Source organism: Capricornis sumatraensis, chromosome 21 (genome assembly GCF_032405125.1).
Source record: "Capricornis sumatraensis isolate serow.1 chromosome 21, serow.2, whole genome shotgun sequence".
Lineage (NCBI taxonomy): Eukaryota > Metazoa > Chordata > Mammalia > Artiodactyla > Bovidae > Capricornis > Capricornis sumatraensis.
Genome location: NC_091089.1, coordinates 45,109,747 through 45,126,502, shown reverse-complemented (window position 1 = coordinate 45,126,502; position 16,756 = coordinate 45,109,747). Strand labels below are relative to the sequence as shown.

Sequence of the window (16,756 nt, the reverse complement as noted above, 5' to 3'; positions counted from 1 at the left end):
CCAGCATATTTAGGTTGGTATTGATGGCATTTGCTTGGTTTTTCTTGTTCCTGGAGGCTTGCTGATGTGAAGGGCAAAGCTACATGGACTCTCACCCATATCCTGCATTAGTATCGATTCAGGCGGCTACAAAGTGGGAGGAAATGAGAAAAAAAAGTTTCTTATTTCTCAGTCATTAGCCAGTGGGAGGTGGAGGGGGGGGATTAAAACTTAGGTTGCTGCTTCCTGGGAAATTTTATCTCAAAATAGATCTAACTACCATTTCTGTCAACCAATAAATGATGATCTCTGGGTTAACACTCAGAGTTCCGTTACTCAGCCTTTAAGCTTCCTTAAAGGCTACTTGGCTTTGTGTTGAGATGGAGATAGTCTGTTTTCTGGAGCAGGTATAGGTGCTGGAATATAATCAACATGATTCTAACAAGCTGATTTTTACAAACAGGCTGTAACACCCTCAGATCCCATCATGGAGGGATCCAAACATCTGCATGTCTTTCCAAGTCACACCACTTCGTGTATTTGCGTGCTTTGTAGTTCTGTAACACACAGGTGAACACATGCTTGTGCACACACATACATGTTATAAAAGAAGATGTGGAGTCAGATTCTCCATAAGTGAAAGTTGTCACAGAGGATCACATCTTGTGAATTATTACTGGGAAATGACGTGAGAGTTTGGATAAAGAATCAACCAGTCTCTTATAGCTGATTCGGGTTATTTCCCTCTTTGGGAGAAACACAGTCTGCACCCCACTCTGAGTATTTCTGGTCTGTACCATACTAACTCCTACCATTTCTCACCCTCTCCAATGAACACATTCTTGGAACCCATTCCAATCAAGAAGACAAAAAAATGTTTCAATCTTAAAACATCATTGATATCATGCATTAGACAGGGTGCTCGGGGCTGGTGCACTGGGATGACCCTGAGGGATGGGATGGGGAGGGAGGTGGGAGGGGGGTTCAGGATGGGGAACACATGTACACCCATGGCTGATTCATGTGAATGTATGGCAAAAACCACCACAATGTTGTAAAGTAATTAGCCTCCAGTTAAAATTTAAAAAAAATAGATACAAAACATCATCAATACCACAACTGGAGGACCAGATCAACTTTTACTAGGATTATCTGACATTTGCTGGTATTCAAAGATTGCATTAATCAAAAAACATGCATCACAGGTTTTCTTGAGGATACATCTCTCGGTGTTATAATTTAACAAAATTAATAATAACTCATCTCTGTGATAAATGAAGAGTTATCAGTCAGAATATCAGAGTAGCTCATTTGTGCGTGCATGACCATTATTACAGTGATTCTTAATACTGTAGAGATACTGTAAACATTTCTATGTATATTTTAATTTTTATTGTATGTTGGAATCATGTTAAAAGTGCAGAGATTAGCAATACAGCTAAGACACTGCCTGTATCTCAAAGGTGTTAAGTGTACTCCTTGCAATCTTGAGATCATCTATGTTCAGTGTGGTGGTTAATAGATTTGTATTGTAGCCCCCTCCGGGGGTGCTCCGTGTTGAAGAAGCTGGCCAACAAACCCTGGAGGCTGTATCTCTGAAGAAGACAACTGTGGCCTGGGGTCCAGCTGGGAGTCAGCTGACACGCACACATCTCCCAGGCCTGTGCAGAAGCACCCTTAGTGTCCAAAACAGAGTCCTGCCTGTGGTCACCCTTCCTGTTAGATGGCTGTCGCTTTTGTGGTGTGTCATGTACGTTCTTCTTGGGTTGTCACTGTCCATCTCAGCTTTTCTAAGGCCATAATGCACAGGTATCCATGGGAATTAAAGTTTTGCTGCAGCCTATAATATTTGCTAAATCTCTCACTTTTTATCAAGTCTTCTCTTGAAACTATGTTGACAAAGACAAATATATGATATCACTTGTATGTGGAATCTAAAAAAAATGATAAAATGAACTTATTTATGAAATAAAAATAGGCTTACAGACACAGAAAACAAATTTATGGTTACCAGGGGGAAAAGGGGTGGGGGATAAATTAGAAGGTTGGGATTAACATACAGAGACTACTGTATATAAAATAGCTAAACAGGGACCTACTGTATAGCACAGGGAACTCTTCTCAACATCTTGTGATAGCATATAATGCAAAAGAATCTGAAAAAGAATGTACACATATGTGTGTGTAACTTTGGTGTACACTTGAAACTAACACAACATTGGAAGTTAACTATACTTCAATTAAAAAAGTTTTTAAAAATAATGTAAGCCTGCTTTTGAAATGTGAATAACCATTACCTAGCTGTCTCTTTTGATGGAAATTTCCTTCTAGAAAATCACCTTAACTTGTAAAATGAATTCACTTATTAATTCATTTTTAAAATGCACTGAGTATCCTCTTTTCAGGTTAAGAGGACTCTTTCAATAAGTTCATTATCGTCTATTAGAGCAATGTATTTTATTCATGACATGTGAAGTCTAAATAATTGATTTCTAGCACTCTTCTGGAGTTGTTCAGTGCTCATTTAACTGGAAGCTAAAAATGTTCAAGTCTTTGCTGACTTCCTAAGGATGCTTCTTAAGGGGACTGTTTGATTTATGGGCCTTTCCTTCCTCCGTCTGGCCCTGGATTTTTGGCACAAGTCAGAGCTTAAAATGGGTGTTTGCCTGTGGTCAGACCTCACTGCTATTAATATCTATTAGATGCCTAATATGTTAGCTTTTTGTAGTACTGGGCTCTTTGCAAAGCATGCTCCCCAGTATTATTTCAATTTAATGCTGAGAACCACATGAGGCAGGTATTATTAAACCCATTTTACAAATGAGAAAGCTGAGGCCAAGGGTCAAGTTCACAATATCATAGTCAATGAGTCTTCTGACCCCAGGTTTGCTCTTGTTACTCTGGTGATGCCCTGCTTCCTGTCTTGGTCAATTATAAAGTGGAATTGAATATGATGAATATAAAAATATAAAATGAGATATTTAAGTGCTATTTTTCAGATTAAGTTGGTGGCTCAGATGGTAAAGAATCTGCCTGCAATGCAGGAGATGCGGGTTTGATCCTTGGGTTGGGAAGATCTCCTGGAGAAGGAAATGACAACCCACTCCGATATTCTTGCCTGGAGATTCCCATGGGCAGAGGAGCCTGGCGGGCTACAGTCCGTGAGGTCGCAGAGTCAGACACAACTGAGCAACTAAACACTTTAGCCAAAATCTGCTAGAATTCTTGGTCACCTGTCCCCTCCCAGCCTTGGTGTGGGGTGGCTCTGGCCCCTTTCTCCTGACAGAAAGCTCGCAGGATCAGAACAGGAAGGCGCTGTCATTGCACAGCTGGTGAGGGAGTGCACTTCTGAAAGGCCAGAATGCCTCCGTCCAGAAGCCAAACTCAAAACCAGAGAAGAGTCCATTATGCCTTCTTGTGTGCGTTAGTGAAGAACCCCGAGACCCCTCAGGTACTCCACGCGTTGGGGCGTCCCTCTGTTTACCCACCTGAGAGCCCCTGGCATAGGTGACTCCACTCAGCTACTTCGAGGAGATGTGTTTAATTCCGTGTCATCTCTTAGTTGTTACGTGTCATTTTTTAGCAACTAGTTTGCTTTTCATAAACTAAACATCCACTTCTCTTGCTGACAGTAAGCTGGATAGTCTGCTTTAGGAGTTCTCATTGTAAAGAAAGCAGAGTAGGCTAAAAGGGATCTTTAAACAAGCTTAAAAGCAGCCCAGGTCTCCAGGATGTAGAGGAGAAGGCAGCCCCGGGGTCGGGGAGGGGGGGTTTACAAGGCAGCGCTGGGGTAGGGTGCAATGCTAGAGAGGAGGCCTTGCTGGGCAGGGGGCTGCTGGGGCAGGTTCCCCACGGATGGGAGCTCTGTTGACTCGTGTGCATACAACCCTTTGAGCAGAGCCTGGTGAGACCCGGCTGCAACGTTTGGCTTCTCTTATCTCCAGCACAGGTATGTTCTGTGGGTCAAGTTGCTGATCGCTGGCCTAAAGTGATGACATCGGACAGCTTCCTTCCTACGTTCAGGGGCTGAAATTCGAGCCCCAGGTATTTTGGTCTTGGCAAAAGTGTTAGTTTTGATGCCAGACCTTGAACTTCCCCTGGCCAGGAAAGTTAGCCAGCCCTCACATCAGCAGAAAGGAGGAGACAACGAAGGCCAGGATTTTGACAAGAGCAGCACTGCACTGAGAGCGCGTTTCAGTCTGAACACTTCTGAACCTCCCTTCTAGGATCCTTTCTTTCTCTTTTGCGGAGTGTGTTAAAAAGCAGTTTCATGAGAACAAGCTCCAGGAGACATTCCAAAGCCAGCTCCACCTTTATAAATCCAATGAAGGATTATGAGCTATAAAGTTTGCATAACTTTCTTAAAAAAAAGAGAGAATCGAGACATTGCAGTTGCAGAAGCTTGATCCTGAAACTGCTCGGACAGAAAGTGAGGTGAGATCTTCCTGCTGCAGGAGAGCGAGCATCATTTTTCCCTCCTGGAAGCTGCTGAAGGGCCAGTGCCAGCCCCCAGCACTGAGTCACGGCACAGAACCCTGCTTCTCCTGCTCAGAGAGTGACTCGGGCCTCTCCAAGGACCTGAGCCTGGGCTAATGTGAGGAAGAGGAGGTTTCTAAGATGCTGTGTTAAGTGACTCACTTCCCATTAGGACGTACTACCAAAGTGTTAGGAAAGTTGTGATTCCTGGAACGTGGCATCTGCTCCCAGGTTAGCGTGGGCTGAGAGCTTTGCAAGGATAGTCAACTGTGACTCCAGGTGATGCCCCCTCACCTCTTAGTTCGAAGCATTCTTCTCCTTTCTTTTATTTCTTAAACTTTGCTTTAAGTTTTAATCACATTGCTGTCCCTGTTGCTTCTCTTCGGCCCTAGACTATACACTGCAGGTGGGCACAGACCACGGACGCTCTGCTCCCAGGTTTTTACTCAGGGCCTGAAATGTGCTCAGCTGCAGTAGCTGCGCCTTCCACACTTTCCGCATGCTCAGTAAAGTAATGAAGTGCAGTTAGTAAGGTTCTTTAAAAAATGTGCTTCTGTTATGCTGAGTCCTATGTACTTAGTCCTCAGTCCTGTCTGACTCTTTGTGACCCCACGGACTGTAGCTAGCCCACCAGGCTCTTCTGTCCATGGGATTCTCCAGGCAAGAATAGTGGAATGGGTAGCTATGCCCTTCTCCAGGGGATCTTCCTGACCCATGGATCAAACCCAGGTCTCCTACATTACTGGCAGATTCTTCACCGTCTGAGTCACCAGGGACACATCCTATGAAATGGTTTTTATAAGCAAAAGCAGTCAACTATATCAGTTTCATAAGTTTCAAGTTGTAAATTAATGGCATTTTGGAAGACATTTTTAGTTGTAAATATTTAAAGGTATAAACATGTCTATCATCTCGCTAGTTCTTTGTTTAAGGAGATATCGTAGGGTTTGCCAAGGGGTAGCCACATGGGCTGCAAGGAAATCAAAGCAGTCAATTCTGAAGGAAATCAACTCTGAATATGCATTGGAAGGACTGTTGCTGAAGCTGAAGCAACTTTGGCCACCTGACGTGAAGAGCCGACTCACTGGAAAAGACCCTGATGCTGGGAAAGACTGAAGGCAAAAGGAGAAGGGGGCAGCAGAAGATGAGATGGTTAGATAGCACACTGACTCAACGGACACAAATTTGAGCGAACTTCCAGAGATAGTGGAGGAAGAAGCCTGGCGTGCTGCAGTCCATGGGTTTGCAAAGAGTCGGACATGGACACAACTTAGCGACTGAACAACAGCAACAACAAGATAAGGGAAAAGAATCTGAGAAAGAATATGTATATATGTATTACTGAGTCACTCTGCTCTACACCTGAAGCTAACATGATATTGTAAATCAAATATACTTCAATAAAATAAAATAATCTGTAGGCGGGAACAGCAGCCTCTCCTCTGAGGGCTGGTTGCAAATGGGGCCAAGAGTGGGGTGAGAGCCCTTCCTCCTCCCAACCCACCGTGGACCCTCTTCTTCCCAGACCCTCAAAGGTGAGATGCAAGTGTGTGAGCCCAGTTTCCTGCTTGTGCCTCGTTTGAACTGGCTCCCAAATGTGAAACTTCGGAAATGCAAAATTATGGTTCACAGCAAGCAGTCAGGAAGAGCTGTTTCTCTTTTGTTCAGACTCTCCAGCCTTCCTTGAAGGTCCAGGAAAAGGTGTAGGAATCCTGTCAAGACCATCCAGGATGCCTTTGCCCCTGCGGTGATTCTGCACCACTCTGGACTCCAGTAAACACAGGATAATGACGGGTCCCCATCACACAGACCAGGGCATCAGCATCACTTAGGAGCATCCCTGTCACCTGGTTTCTTCTACGGAGCCCGAATCTCAGCAGGGCGCTGAGGCAAGACGCTCCAGCTCCTCACATAAACAGGGATTTTTTTTTCTGTGGCTCTGCCGTGCGCCGCAGCTGTGGTTACTGCCGGGGGTGTTTACACAAAGACCTTTTCAGCAGCAGCTGGGAGGCTGCAGTCAGCCAAAGCCTCCAAAAGTTCTGTAAATCTTGAGCCAGCACAAAGACAAACCAGGACTCTTTTTTTTCCCCTCTCTCTGTTAATGCATCCGAATTATATCATTAAGCAGGGATGCAGGTGAAGTGCTGTAAGTTTCTCACAGATAGGAAGGGGCCAGACATGCCCAAATGTTTCATGTGCTTGCTAAGTTGCTCAGTCATGTCCGATTCTTTGCAACCCCATGGATTGTAGCCCACCAGGCTTCTCTGTCCATGGGATTCTCCAGGCAAGAATACTGTAGGTTGCCATGCCTTTCTCCAGGGGATCTTCCCGACCCAGGGATCAAACCCATGTCTCTTATGTCTCCTGCTTTGGTTCTTTACAGCTAGCACCACCTGGGAAACCCTCAAAGGTTTCACAGCTCTTTCCCAGTGTTCCTGCACTTTGAACCACAACCGGGAAGAGATGTACTGGCCTGTGAAGTGAGGTGGTTCCTAGGATGGTGGCCCCGGATCTCTTCAGGTCGCTAAAAATCACCAGGATCTCTCAGCTCTTGTCAAGCCAGCTCCGTGGACCCGGATGTAATGGTGTTCAGATTGGGGGCTATGCTGGCTGAACCACCTGCTCCGTGTTCATCACATTTTTTTCATTTGCAACACACCCTTTTCATTGTTTGAAAGTGAAGTGGAACTGTTAGTTGCTCAGTCGTGTCTGACTGTTTATGACCCCATGGACTATAGCCCACCAGGCTCCTCTGTCCATGGGATTCTCGAGGCAAGAACACTGGAGTAGGTTGCCATTTCCTTCTCCAGGGGAATCTTTCTAACCCAGGGATCAAACCTGGGCCTCCTGCATTTCAGGCAGATTCTTTACTGTCTGAGCCACCAGGGAAGCCCTTTCATTGTTTATTTATAGTGTTGTAAGGATGCAGGATTGAAAATCTAAAACTCTGACTCCTTCTCCTGTGAAGGGGAGTGAGGATCACGTGTGAGGCAGAGAACTGGGGACGTAGGGACCCAGTGTGTACCTCATCCCTGAGACCTCAAGACAGAAACAGTGCGTGTGCCCTGCCAGCAGCCCATCGCCTGCTTCTCTTCCGCTCAGGAGCAGTCTGTGGCCACGCTCAGGACTTCCCTTTGTCAGCCTGTACCTCCAAGCAGAGCTCACCACCCTCCTCTGCTTCGTAGACTTTCCATTTCCCGTCCAAGCCCTCCTCTGCCTGTCTGTCGAAGGAAACACTGGTGTTTGTTTCAAAGCCCAAGGCCTGGGTGGGTGGCGGTGGGTATCCTGTCTCCTTTCCTAACCTTCTGCCTGGGGCCTCACTTCCTCCCCTGGGAGGTCACTTCCAAGGGACTGTGTTAGGGACCCTGCTTCCACGGGAGGGGAGGGTATGGTAATCAAGGAAGGACTCCTGAAGGTCTCAATCCCCCAGACTATACACGTTACCCATGTCTGAGTTCTTTGGATTGCCCGCCCTCATCATAAACGTTTTATTCCCCTAGAAATGCAGTTTTTATGTCTCACTTTGACCAAAATCAGAGAGAGGACACAATAAAGTGAAGGAGCCCGCCTGCTAGAGTTATCAGCGCCCAGACAAGCTTCTGTCTGCCATGAACAGTGTCCATCTGGATTCCTGGAAAAGCACTGAGAGGGGGCTTCTGTTGTGAGTCCAAGAATGCTTCAGCCTTCACTTCAGGTGCCACCAGACACTTCGTGTTTGAAAGTACAGTATGGAGAAACTTTTTAAAAGGCGGGTACTTGCTGCATCTTTAAAAGCTGACTGATGGCTTTTCAGCTGCTTCACATTTCAAGCTCAGGGATTGTGCTCTGTGCCAGGAGATTAGTCAGACATTCTTATATGTGCCTGTAATGTCAGCAATATTTATCAGTAAGGAGCATGATTCTGGAGAAGACGCTTGGCTATCCCAGGACTGTTACATCAGCCTCTCTGTGATCCTGTGGGGAGAGAGAGGACTCCCCCAACCCCTGCACCCTCAACCCGTCTGAGGCCTGAAACTCCCCAAGTCTCCTCATCTGAACAAACTTAGGGTTCTGGGTGGAGAACAGTGCTCTCCATGGATGTCTTTGGGGGCCAAGAACTTGCACTTCAAAAGACTCTGTCTAAAGAACTGCATGGCTAAGTGGTTTCAGTCGAGTCCAACTCTGTGCAACCCTAGGGACCATAGCTCGCCAGGCTCCTCTGTCCATGGGATTCTCCAGGCAAGAATATGGGAATGGGTTACCATTTCCTTCTCCAGGGTATCTTCCCCACCCAGGAATCTACCCTGCGTCTCTGTCTACCACATTGGCATGTGAGTTCTTGACCACTGGCACTATCTGGGAAGCCCAAAAGCAGAAAAGAAAAGATCCTGACTTCTGAGAGTGTTAAAGGTTGGATCAGATAACAATACTGGGAAGCAGAAGTAAGGCCTGATGGGAGTGCCCAGATGAGACACCTGTGTGTGCAGCCTGCCCCCCTCCCCTGCATGTGACCCTGCACTGCACGGGCCAGAGACCCCATCCCTGAGGCTGCACAGCGAACTCAGCAAAGGAAAGTTCACAAAAGGAAATACTAACACTGTGTACAAACCTAAGAATGTTTGTTTGCTGCTGCTGCTGCTGCTAAGTTCCTCCAGCCGTGTCCAACTCCGTGCGACCCCAGAGACGGCAGCCCACCAGGCTCCTCCATCCCTGGGATTCTCCAGGCAAGAACATGGGAGTGGATTGCCATTTCCTTCTCCAATGCATGAAAGTGAAAAGTGAAAGTGAAGTCGCTCAGTCATGTCCGACTCTTAGTGACCTCATGGACTGCAGCCTACCAGGCTCCTCCGTCCATGGGATTTTCCAGGCAAGAGTACTGGAGTGGGTTGCCATTGCCTTCTCCAAGAATGTTTGTTTAATTCATTTTTATTTCTGAAAATATAAATTCAAAGAAAATGTCTTATTAGAGATAAAAAGATCCATAAAACAATTCAGTCAAGTATATATATTTGGATAAAATTTGAGGGTAAAAATGTTTATAGCATTAACCAAACTTTTACATATGATAGATACATCACAATGCAATAGCTCTACTTTGAGAAATTTATCTTAAATAACTGAATAAATGTTCAAAGATATATGTAAGAGGTGTTCAAAACATTGGTATATGTAATAGAAAAAATGTAGGTATAATTTATATAGCACCAGAAATTGATAAGGAATTTGCAGTTTATTAAATTGTATAACACTCTATGTACATTAAATTGGTCATGGGCCCATATTTATTGACATGGAAAGAGTTACATTATTATTACGTGACTAAGGCAGTGTCATACAGATACTAAAGGTCAGAGCAGGGAGTAATGGACATTACCAAACAAGAGTATTAGGTAAAGGCAAAAATGATACTTTAAAAACTATACCTGTATAGGTCATTTAATATTTTAAAAAGGTGTTAATTAAGGAGTGGTAAATAATTTTTTTTCCTTAACCTTATCTTTTACAGTTACTTTTAATCCCCTAATGATAAATATCTTCTGGAAATTAGGACTCAGAAAATTTTGCAAACCTCAGCATTTCACCCAAAGAGCTGAAGCTGCTCCTTATCTGGGAAAAGTGCATCACGTGTGTACACACCACCCATCAGAGAATCCATTTCTGTGGTTTGATGGAGCTCAGACACAATTCAACACAAGAACCTCTTCACACTTGCAGAGTAAAATGTCACTCCTAATCAACTGAGAAGATTCTATTTTCCTCTTAGAATTTCACATCCTGTCCAGCGTTCAATGTGTGGTAGAGTCTTGATTCTTTGATTAGATAGGGAAAACTTTTCCTTTAAAGAGTTAAAAATAATGTCAATGAAGAAAACTCATAGTGATATAATTTCCTGGTATTTGAGTGTTTTGTCACCAATTTCTGTGCCAGGTCCCATGTTCAGCTGTCTGGCAGTTCTTATGATATATGAAAATGCTTCCATTTTTATAGGAATATTCTGGCAAAAAATCTACCACTTCCATGAATTATTAGTCCTTTTCTGCTAATTATTTTGAAAAAAGTAGAGGTGCAGGTCCAAGTTCAAGCGGCTGTTAATGGCTGGGACATACTTGGTGTAGGACCGTTCAATTAGGAAAAAAATTGGTGCCTTGTTTGACCACCAGTTTTCTAATTGCATTTTGAAACTTATAGGAAAAACCAAGTTACATTTTTTGTATTAGAGATTGAGCAAGAAGTTGATTTTAAATGATTGACAAAAGTAATCAGTGAGGAAATATAACAGAGTGAGTAACTAATCTAAAACATAAAGATAGAAATTTTTACACTTTTGAATAACATTTATGAAAAAATGAAATGACAGACTGAATGGGAGCTGTGGAAAACCTCCTAGTGTTGTAAAGACCCCAGGGTAATTTGTTTAAAAAAAAAAAAATACAGACGAGAGGCAGGGCTGGGAGAACTCAGCTGTCTGGTTTCAAGTAGCAGGCAAAGTCCTTCAGTTTTCAACCAATACTGCAGAAAAATCAGACAAAATAAAGAACAAGCAGCCCTACTCCACGTGTCTGGGGTATGAGTCTCAGTGTTTTTGTGTGGACCGAACTCCTGCGGGGCATGCTGCGTGTCTAACAAAATTCCCGCAGGAGTAGCTCACTGGTCCCGCTGATGGAGGAGGGCTGGATGCTGCAGAACGCCTGCTGTAGACACTTCATGCTTCTCAAGTTAATAACCAGACACACAAAACTTTACGGAGCTAAAAATAAAACATTTGGAATCTCACATTATAGCCAGATTGTGGCAAGAGACAAATGATAGGAAGGACAAAAAGGAGAAGAAAAGGAAGAAGGAAGGAGAGACAGGACAGAACCCCATGCAGGACAGAGCAGTAAGGGAGGGAGTTAAATACGGTGCTGGATCTGGGGTCTGCCCCCCTCAGCTGATCACCTGAAAGCAGGGAGTTAATAGTAGTACTGACCTCATGGATTAAATGAACTAATATGTATGAAGTCGCCACCTAATGAGGTGTGAGTGTAACCTGTTGGGCTTTTAAAAATTGAGTTATACTTGATTTACAATGTTGTGTTAGTTTCAAGTGCACAGGAAAGTGATTCAGTTATAGGTACGTACACAGATACCCTTTCAGATTCTTTTCTCTTACAGGTTATTACAGAATATTGAGCAGAGTTCCCTGTGCTATATAGCAGGTCCTTGCTGGTTATCTATTCTACATACGGTAGTGTGTATATGTTCATCCCAAACTCCTAATGTATCCCTCCGCCCTCACCTTTCCCCTTTGGTAACCAGTTTTTACAAGTGAAGAACCGCAATGCATTATTTCTAACTACTTCATCTAAAATTGGATAGAAACACCCCCTCTTGTGAACTGTATCCATATCTCTGCTGTATTTTCCTTTCCTGTTGTTTTTGCTGTCCTTTGCTTTCACCTGAAGATGGTAACGTGTTCTAGACTGCTTCATATTATAAATCTCATTTTTTAAAGTGTTGAATCAAGGCAGTCTGCCAGCGACTTTGTTTTCCCTACTTTTCTCTCCGTGTTGGACTTTTCTGGCATAGGAGAATAATATTACTTTACCATGTAAAACATGGGGAATGGCTTTAAAAGAATTCCCTAGCAACTGAATAATGGGCTGTCAAAAATATGCTTGGTGCCAAAGGATCTGGACACGTCTGTTCCATTTATTGTGTGTTTCTCGTTCCCTCGTGACTAAGTGCTCACAAAAGACACAAAAGCCCAAACCTCTGGAGTATGTGGTGTTTGAGGGCAGAAACCATATTTTCATATATTCAGTCCCATACCTAACATATTAAGGTGCTTAGTAGGGGATCAACAGCAGACAATGATGAGTGTCTACAGTATGTAGGATGCTCAAATTACTAATTAAGTTGACTTCTAGTAATGAAGAGAAGTGTGTTCCTCCATCTCCACTGTGCTTGGTTGAGTGGGTTAATAATGTTTATTTTAAGGAGCACTAGAAGTCTTGCCCCCGGAACTTTTACCCTTTTGAATAAGTTTATTTCTCTCAGAAATATGAAACTTATTTCTTACTTAAATTTCCATGTTTTAAAGGCCTGATAGTACAATAGAGCAAAGTCACTTATTTTTATTTTACTTTGATAATAAACTGAGTCTATTTTTAAAAAATCAATATAGGAATGCACTGAGACTATCTAGGGGGAGAAATGGAAATGTGGAAAAATTCAAAAGGTGGCTTGTTTCTCAATGAAAGCAAGGGACGTCAAGGAGAATAGCATCTGAATGCCTCCCTACCCCAGCTCCCACTGCGACCCTCCCCACTGGGTCCAGCACAGACTGTCTGCTTCTCACTTGGCACAAGGTTCTTCATCTCTCCCACCTGAGTCTCAGCCGGGCTGTTGCCAGGTGCCCTGGAATTCAGTGTGGTTTCTGATTCAGGTTATAATTTTTGACCAGTGTCTTAATGGCTAGCATCTCAAGGGCAGGATAACTGTTGTCCAAGAATTCCTGAGCCGGGAATCTCCGCTGTCTAGCATGTGACTCACAGGACACATGACCTTCTTAGGGGGCCCACTCGCCCAGGCCAGGGGCCATGAGAAATTCCTGGACTGCTTAACGAAAATTCCACGGCTTTCCTCCTACTCAGCAAAGTCTGTTGGAATTCAGTTGGGCAAGAGTAACTTCATCTGAGGAGATAAATCTGAATCTGCTTTAAATTTGTGTGTTGATGAGGTGTGTGTATAGTTCAGATCCCAAATTTACCCTGTGTCATTTATAGCAGTTATTGAAAATGCTCCATTGTGGTGAAGTAGCATGAACTCAAGTCCTTTAATGAGATACCACATTCATGCCCACTTAGACTCGCTTGGAAACCATCCTGTCTAATGCCCGTGAGGCACTGAGTGGCCACCTGAGAATGAAGTGCTGGGGGCAGAGTTCTCTGGAAAGAAACCTAAGTGCCCTCTTGGTTTATTTTGACTTGAGGAAAAGAAGCAGTGTAACCTCTTAGCTGCCTCTGGAGACCCAGTGCTGAACATACCACTTCCTATTTGCAAGACCAAATTGTATGGAAAGGTGGTGATTATCTTCTGTGATTATTAAAGCAACTAGTACATGACACAGCTCATGGATTTAGGTCTGGGAGGCAAGCAGAGGTGATAACTTGAACAGTTACTGAAGTCAAGTTATTGTTGCCCCTGACAATGCATTGGGAAAATATGAAAGTGTGACTGAGCAGAACCCTTGTTCTTCAGCTGCTAATTTGTGTCTGATTCTTTGTGACCCTGTGGACTGCAACACGCCGGGCGTCCCTGTCCTTCAGCACCTCCCAGAGTGTGCTCAAACTCATGTCCATTGAGTCAGTGATGCCATCCAACTATCTCATCCTCTGTCATCCCCTTCTCCTTCTGCCCTCAATCTTTCCCAGCATCAAGATATTTTCCAATGAGTTGGCTCTTTGCATCAGGTGGCCAAAGTGCTGGAGATTCAGCTTCAGCATCAGTCCTTCCAAAGTATATTCAGGGTTGATTTCCTTTAGCAGCATGCCGAACTCTTACAAATGCAGACTTCTTATTAACATGGTCTTTGATTAAAATGAGCATTTTTCTTTATACAAAGTACTCAGAAAATAGTCACGCTTATAGTGTAAGGAGAAACATGGAAAAATAACAGAAAATCATTTTTATACCCAGCTTTTCTTTTGGGGACTTGAATACCCTTCAGATCATGTCATTGGAAATAGCACTTTCGCATTCAGGAGACTTCTGATTAAAATGTCTAGCTTTAAAAATAAACATAAATCCCATGCTTCAGTGTTGAGGAGATAAAGGCATGATGGCCAGTGAATTGGAACATCAGAGTGTCCTCCAGCTTTCCAAATGCCACATGAAGGTAAAAGCTGAATTTTGGGGAGTACAGCTTATAATGTGCTACTATTTCATTATTTTTAACAGGGGAGTGTTACTCATTTTTCTGCTCAGGACGTATGTAGACTTTGAGAGGATGATTAATGGGAGAGTTCTCCACAGCCATGTCAGCAGTGGAAGGGGTAGGTGTTGACCATGGCAAAGGGTGCTCACCCAGACTGGTCTCTGAGAGGGAAGACAGTCACCCCACTCACATGTATCAATACAAGCAAATCTCTATCAGACTGTGTAAACCTGGGCAGGACTGAGTCTTTGATGTGCATTAATTGTGTCCCTTCCTCCCATTGCAGGCTCAACCTGGGAGAAGACTTTCCGACAAATCGGCTTCGAAAGGTGAGCTGGGCTCGGTTACTCATGACCTGTTTTATTCCAGCAGTTCACTGATTCTCCATTGGTGGTCTCACCACCACTACTTCAGTGACTGTGCCCTTGAGTAAGTTGTGATTTTTGAGCCTCGGTTTCCTTGTAAAGTAAACCTTTGATTTATACCATCCTTGCCTGCACACAGATTGAAACTGATGATTAAACGGGGCAATTTATGTGAAAATGCTTCTCCTGTGAACCAGTGTGAAAGATAAGTTGTAGAATTAGGGCATTGCAGAGAAGAGAGTTGACTCTCTTATTGCTTCCTGATGTCACATGTTATATTCAGTTCTATAGGTTTAGTACAGAGAAATTTATATTGATATTGATATCTTCCTGATTATTAAAATTACCTGATCTTATCTGCTCCAAGGGAAAGGCTGAGATCATGTCACTCTTAGCTAAAAGCATTTCTGTACCAGCATGTCCTGAAAAGAAAAAAAATTGACTCATGATAACATCAGGAAATGTGCAGGTAGGCTCAGTATAGCCCTAATGACACCGTACAATTTAACATCTCACAGTGAACTTGCAGCATCAGAGCAGCTATTGAGACAGAAAACTAATTAAAATTTTTTTTTACTGTGAAAGTGGATTTTGACTAATTCTTCTCAGCATAATAGCATTTTTGCTTTCAGAAGACTTCTGAATAAAATGTTTAGCTTAAAAAATAAATGTAAATCCTGTGCCTTGAGGAGGTAAAGCCATGGTGTCCAGCGATTAGAGTGTCAACGGCCCTCTAGCTTTCCAAACACCACATGAAGTTAAGAGTTGAATTTTGGAGAGTACAGCTTACAGTGTGCTACTATTTCATTACATTTAGCAAGAGAGTATTACTCATTTTTCAAAATGTGTCTTTATGTGTATCAATCAAGCTGATGGAGTGCCTAGAGCATATGAAAAGAATAATAGAATAGCTTAAAATGCATTATTTCTCCAGTAGTGAGTAAGAACAGATACCTCATCACCAGGCTGACTGTGATGGCATTTCTGGTACCATTTGCTATTGACTCAAAAGTCTGTTTATTTCTCTGCGTGCTCGTCCATGGCATCAGCACCGTCACTATCAATTTCTCATTAAGTTCTCGTGGTTGGTCCTTGAGGTTATTGGATAATGATTTGGGGTGGGCAGATCTGGTGGACCAGCTTTCAGGTTGAAAATCACATGCAGCTTAGTGTGTGTGAGACCTTCCCCAAAGCATCTTTCTCTTGATTCTCCTTTTGTGTATCAACAAATGTCAAACATAACCAAAGAAGCTGTTGTTGTTTTAGTCTCTAAGTCGTGTCTGACTCTTTGCGACCCCATGGACCATAGCCTGCCAGAATCCTCTGTCCATGGGATTTCCCAGGAAAGAATGTTGGAGTGGGTAGCCGTTCCCTTCTTCAGGGGATCTTCTTGAACCAGGGATCGAACCCACGTCTCTTGCATTGGCAGGCGGGTACCACTGGGCCACCAGGGAAGCCTGCTTGTTTGTTTACTGTATCCCTAAACCAAGGTTTATTGTAAATTTACAGAAGTCTTTCAAGACCCAAAGTCTTGTCAAAGGAGAGAAGATAGCAAATTGAACATCAGTTATTTTTCTCCTGGCTTCAGGAAGACATTACTATAGTTGCTTTGTCCATTTTTAGGGTTGGATGGGACTGAAATTGTAAAAAGAACCTCAGATATGGTGTCATCATCCCTACCTAAGTCAGTGTATGTGTGTGAAAAAATGGATGTTCTCTTGCAGAATCATCATGCCACACTGGTACCGAATACAAGTACCAGCCAGTTCTTAGCACCATCTAATACCAATCAGCGCATACACTTCCTGATCATCTCAAAAGTGTCGTCTAACAGACACTGGTTGAATTAGTATGTTCCTAAAGCCCACACTTACTATTAAATTTTTTTTCAACTTTAAAAAGTAAAAAAAAAAACTTCTGAGTTATAATTTACATACAACATTATATTAGCTTTAGGTGCATGATGTATTGATTTGATATTTGTATATGTCGTGAAATGGTCACCACTGTGTGACCAGTTTCCACTGTCACCACCGAT

The 16,756-nt window shown here is 43.3% G+C and overlaps 1 protein-coding gene across 3 annotated transcripts in view; it reads left to right on the top strand.

Moving 5' to 3' along the window:
* The window catches only part of PIEZO2 (piezo type mechanosensitive ion channel component 2), a 255,348-nt gene that overhangs the window by 105,659 nt on the left and 132,933 nt on the right, over positions 1-16,756 (top strand). For all 3 annotated transcript variants that reach the window (XM_068993743.1, XM_068993741.1, XM_068993740.1), the window contains exon 4: positions 14,640-14,682. In XM_068993743.1, coding sequence (XP_068849844.1) covers positions 14,640-14,682 — 43 coding nt within the window. The remainder of the gene's footprint in view (positions 1-14,639; positions 14,683-16,756) is intronic.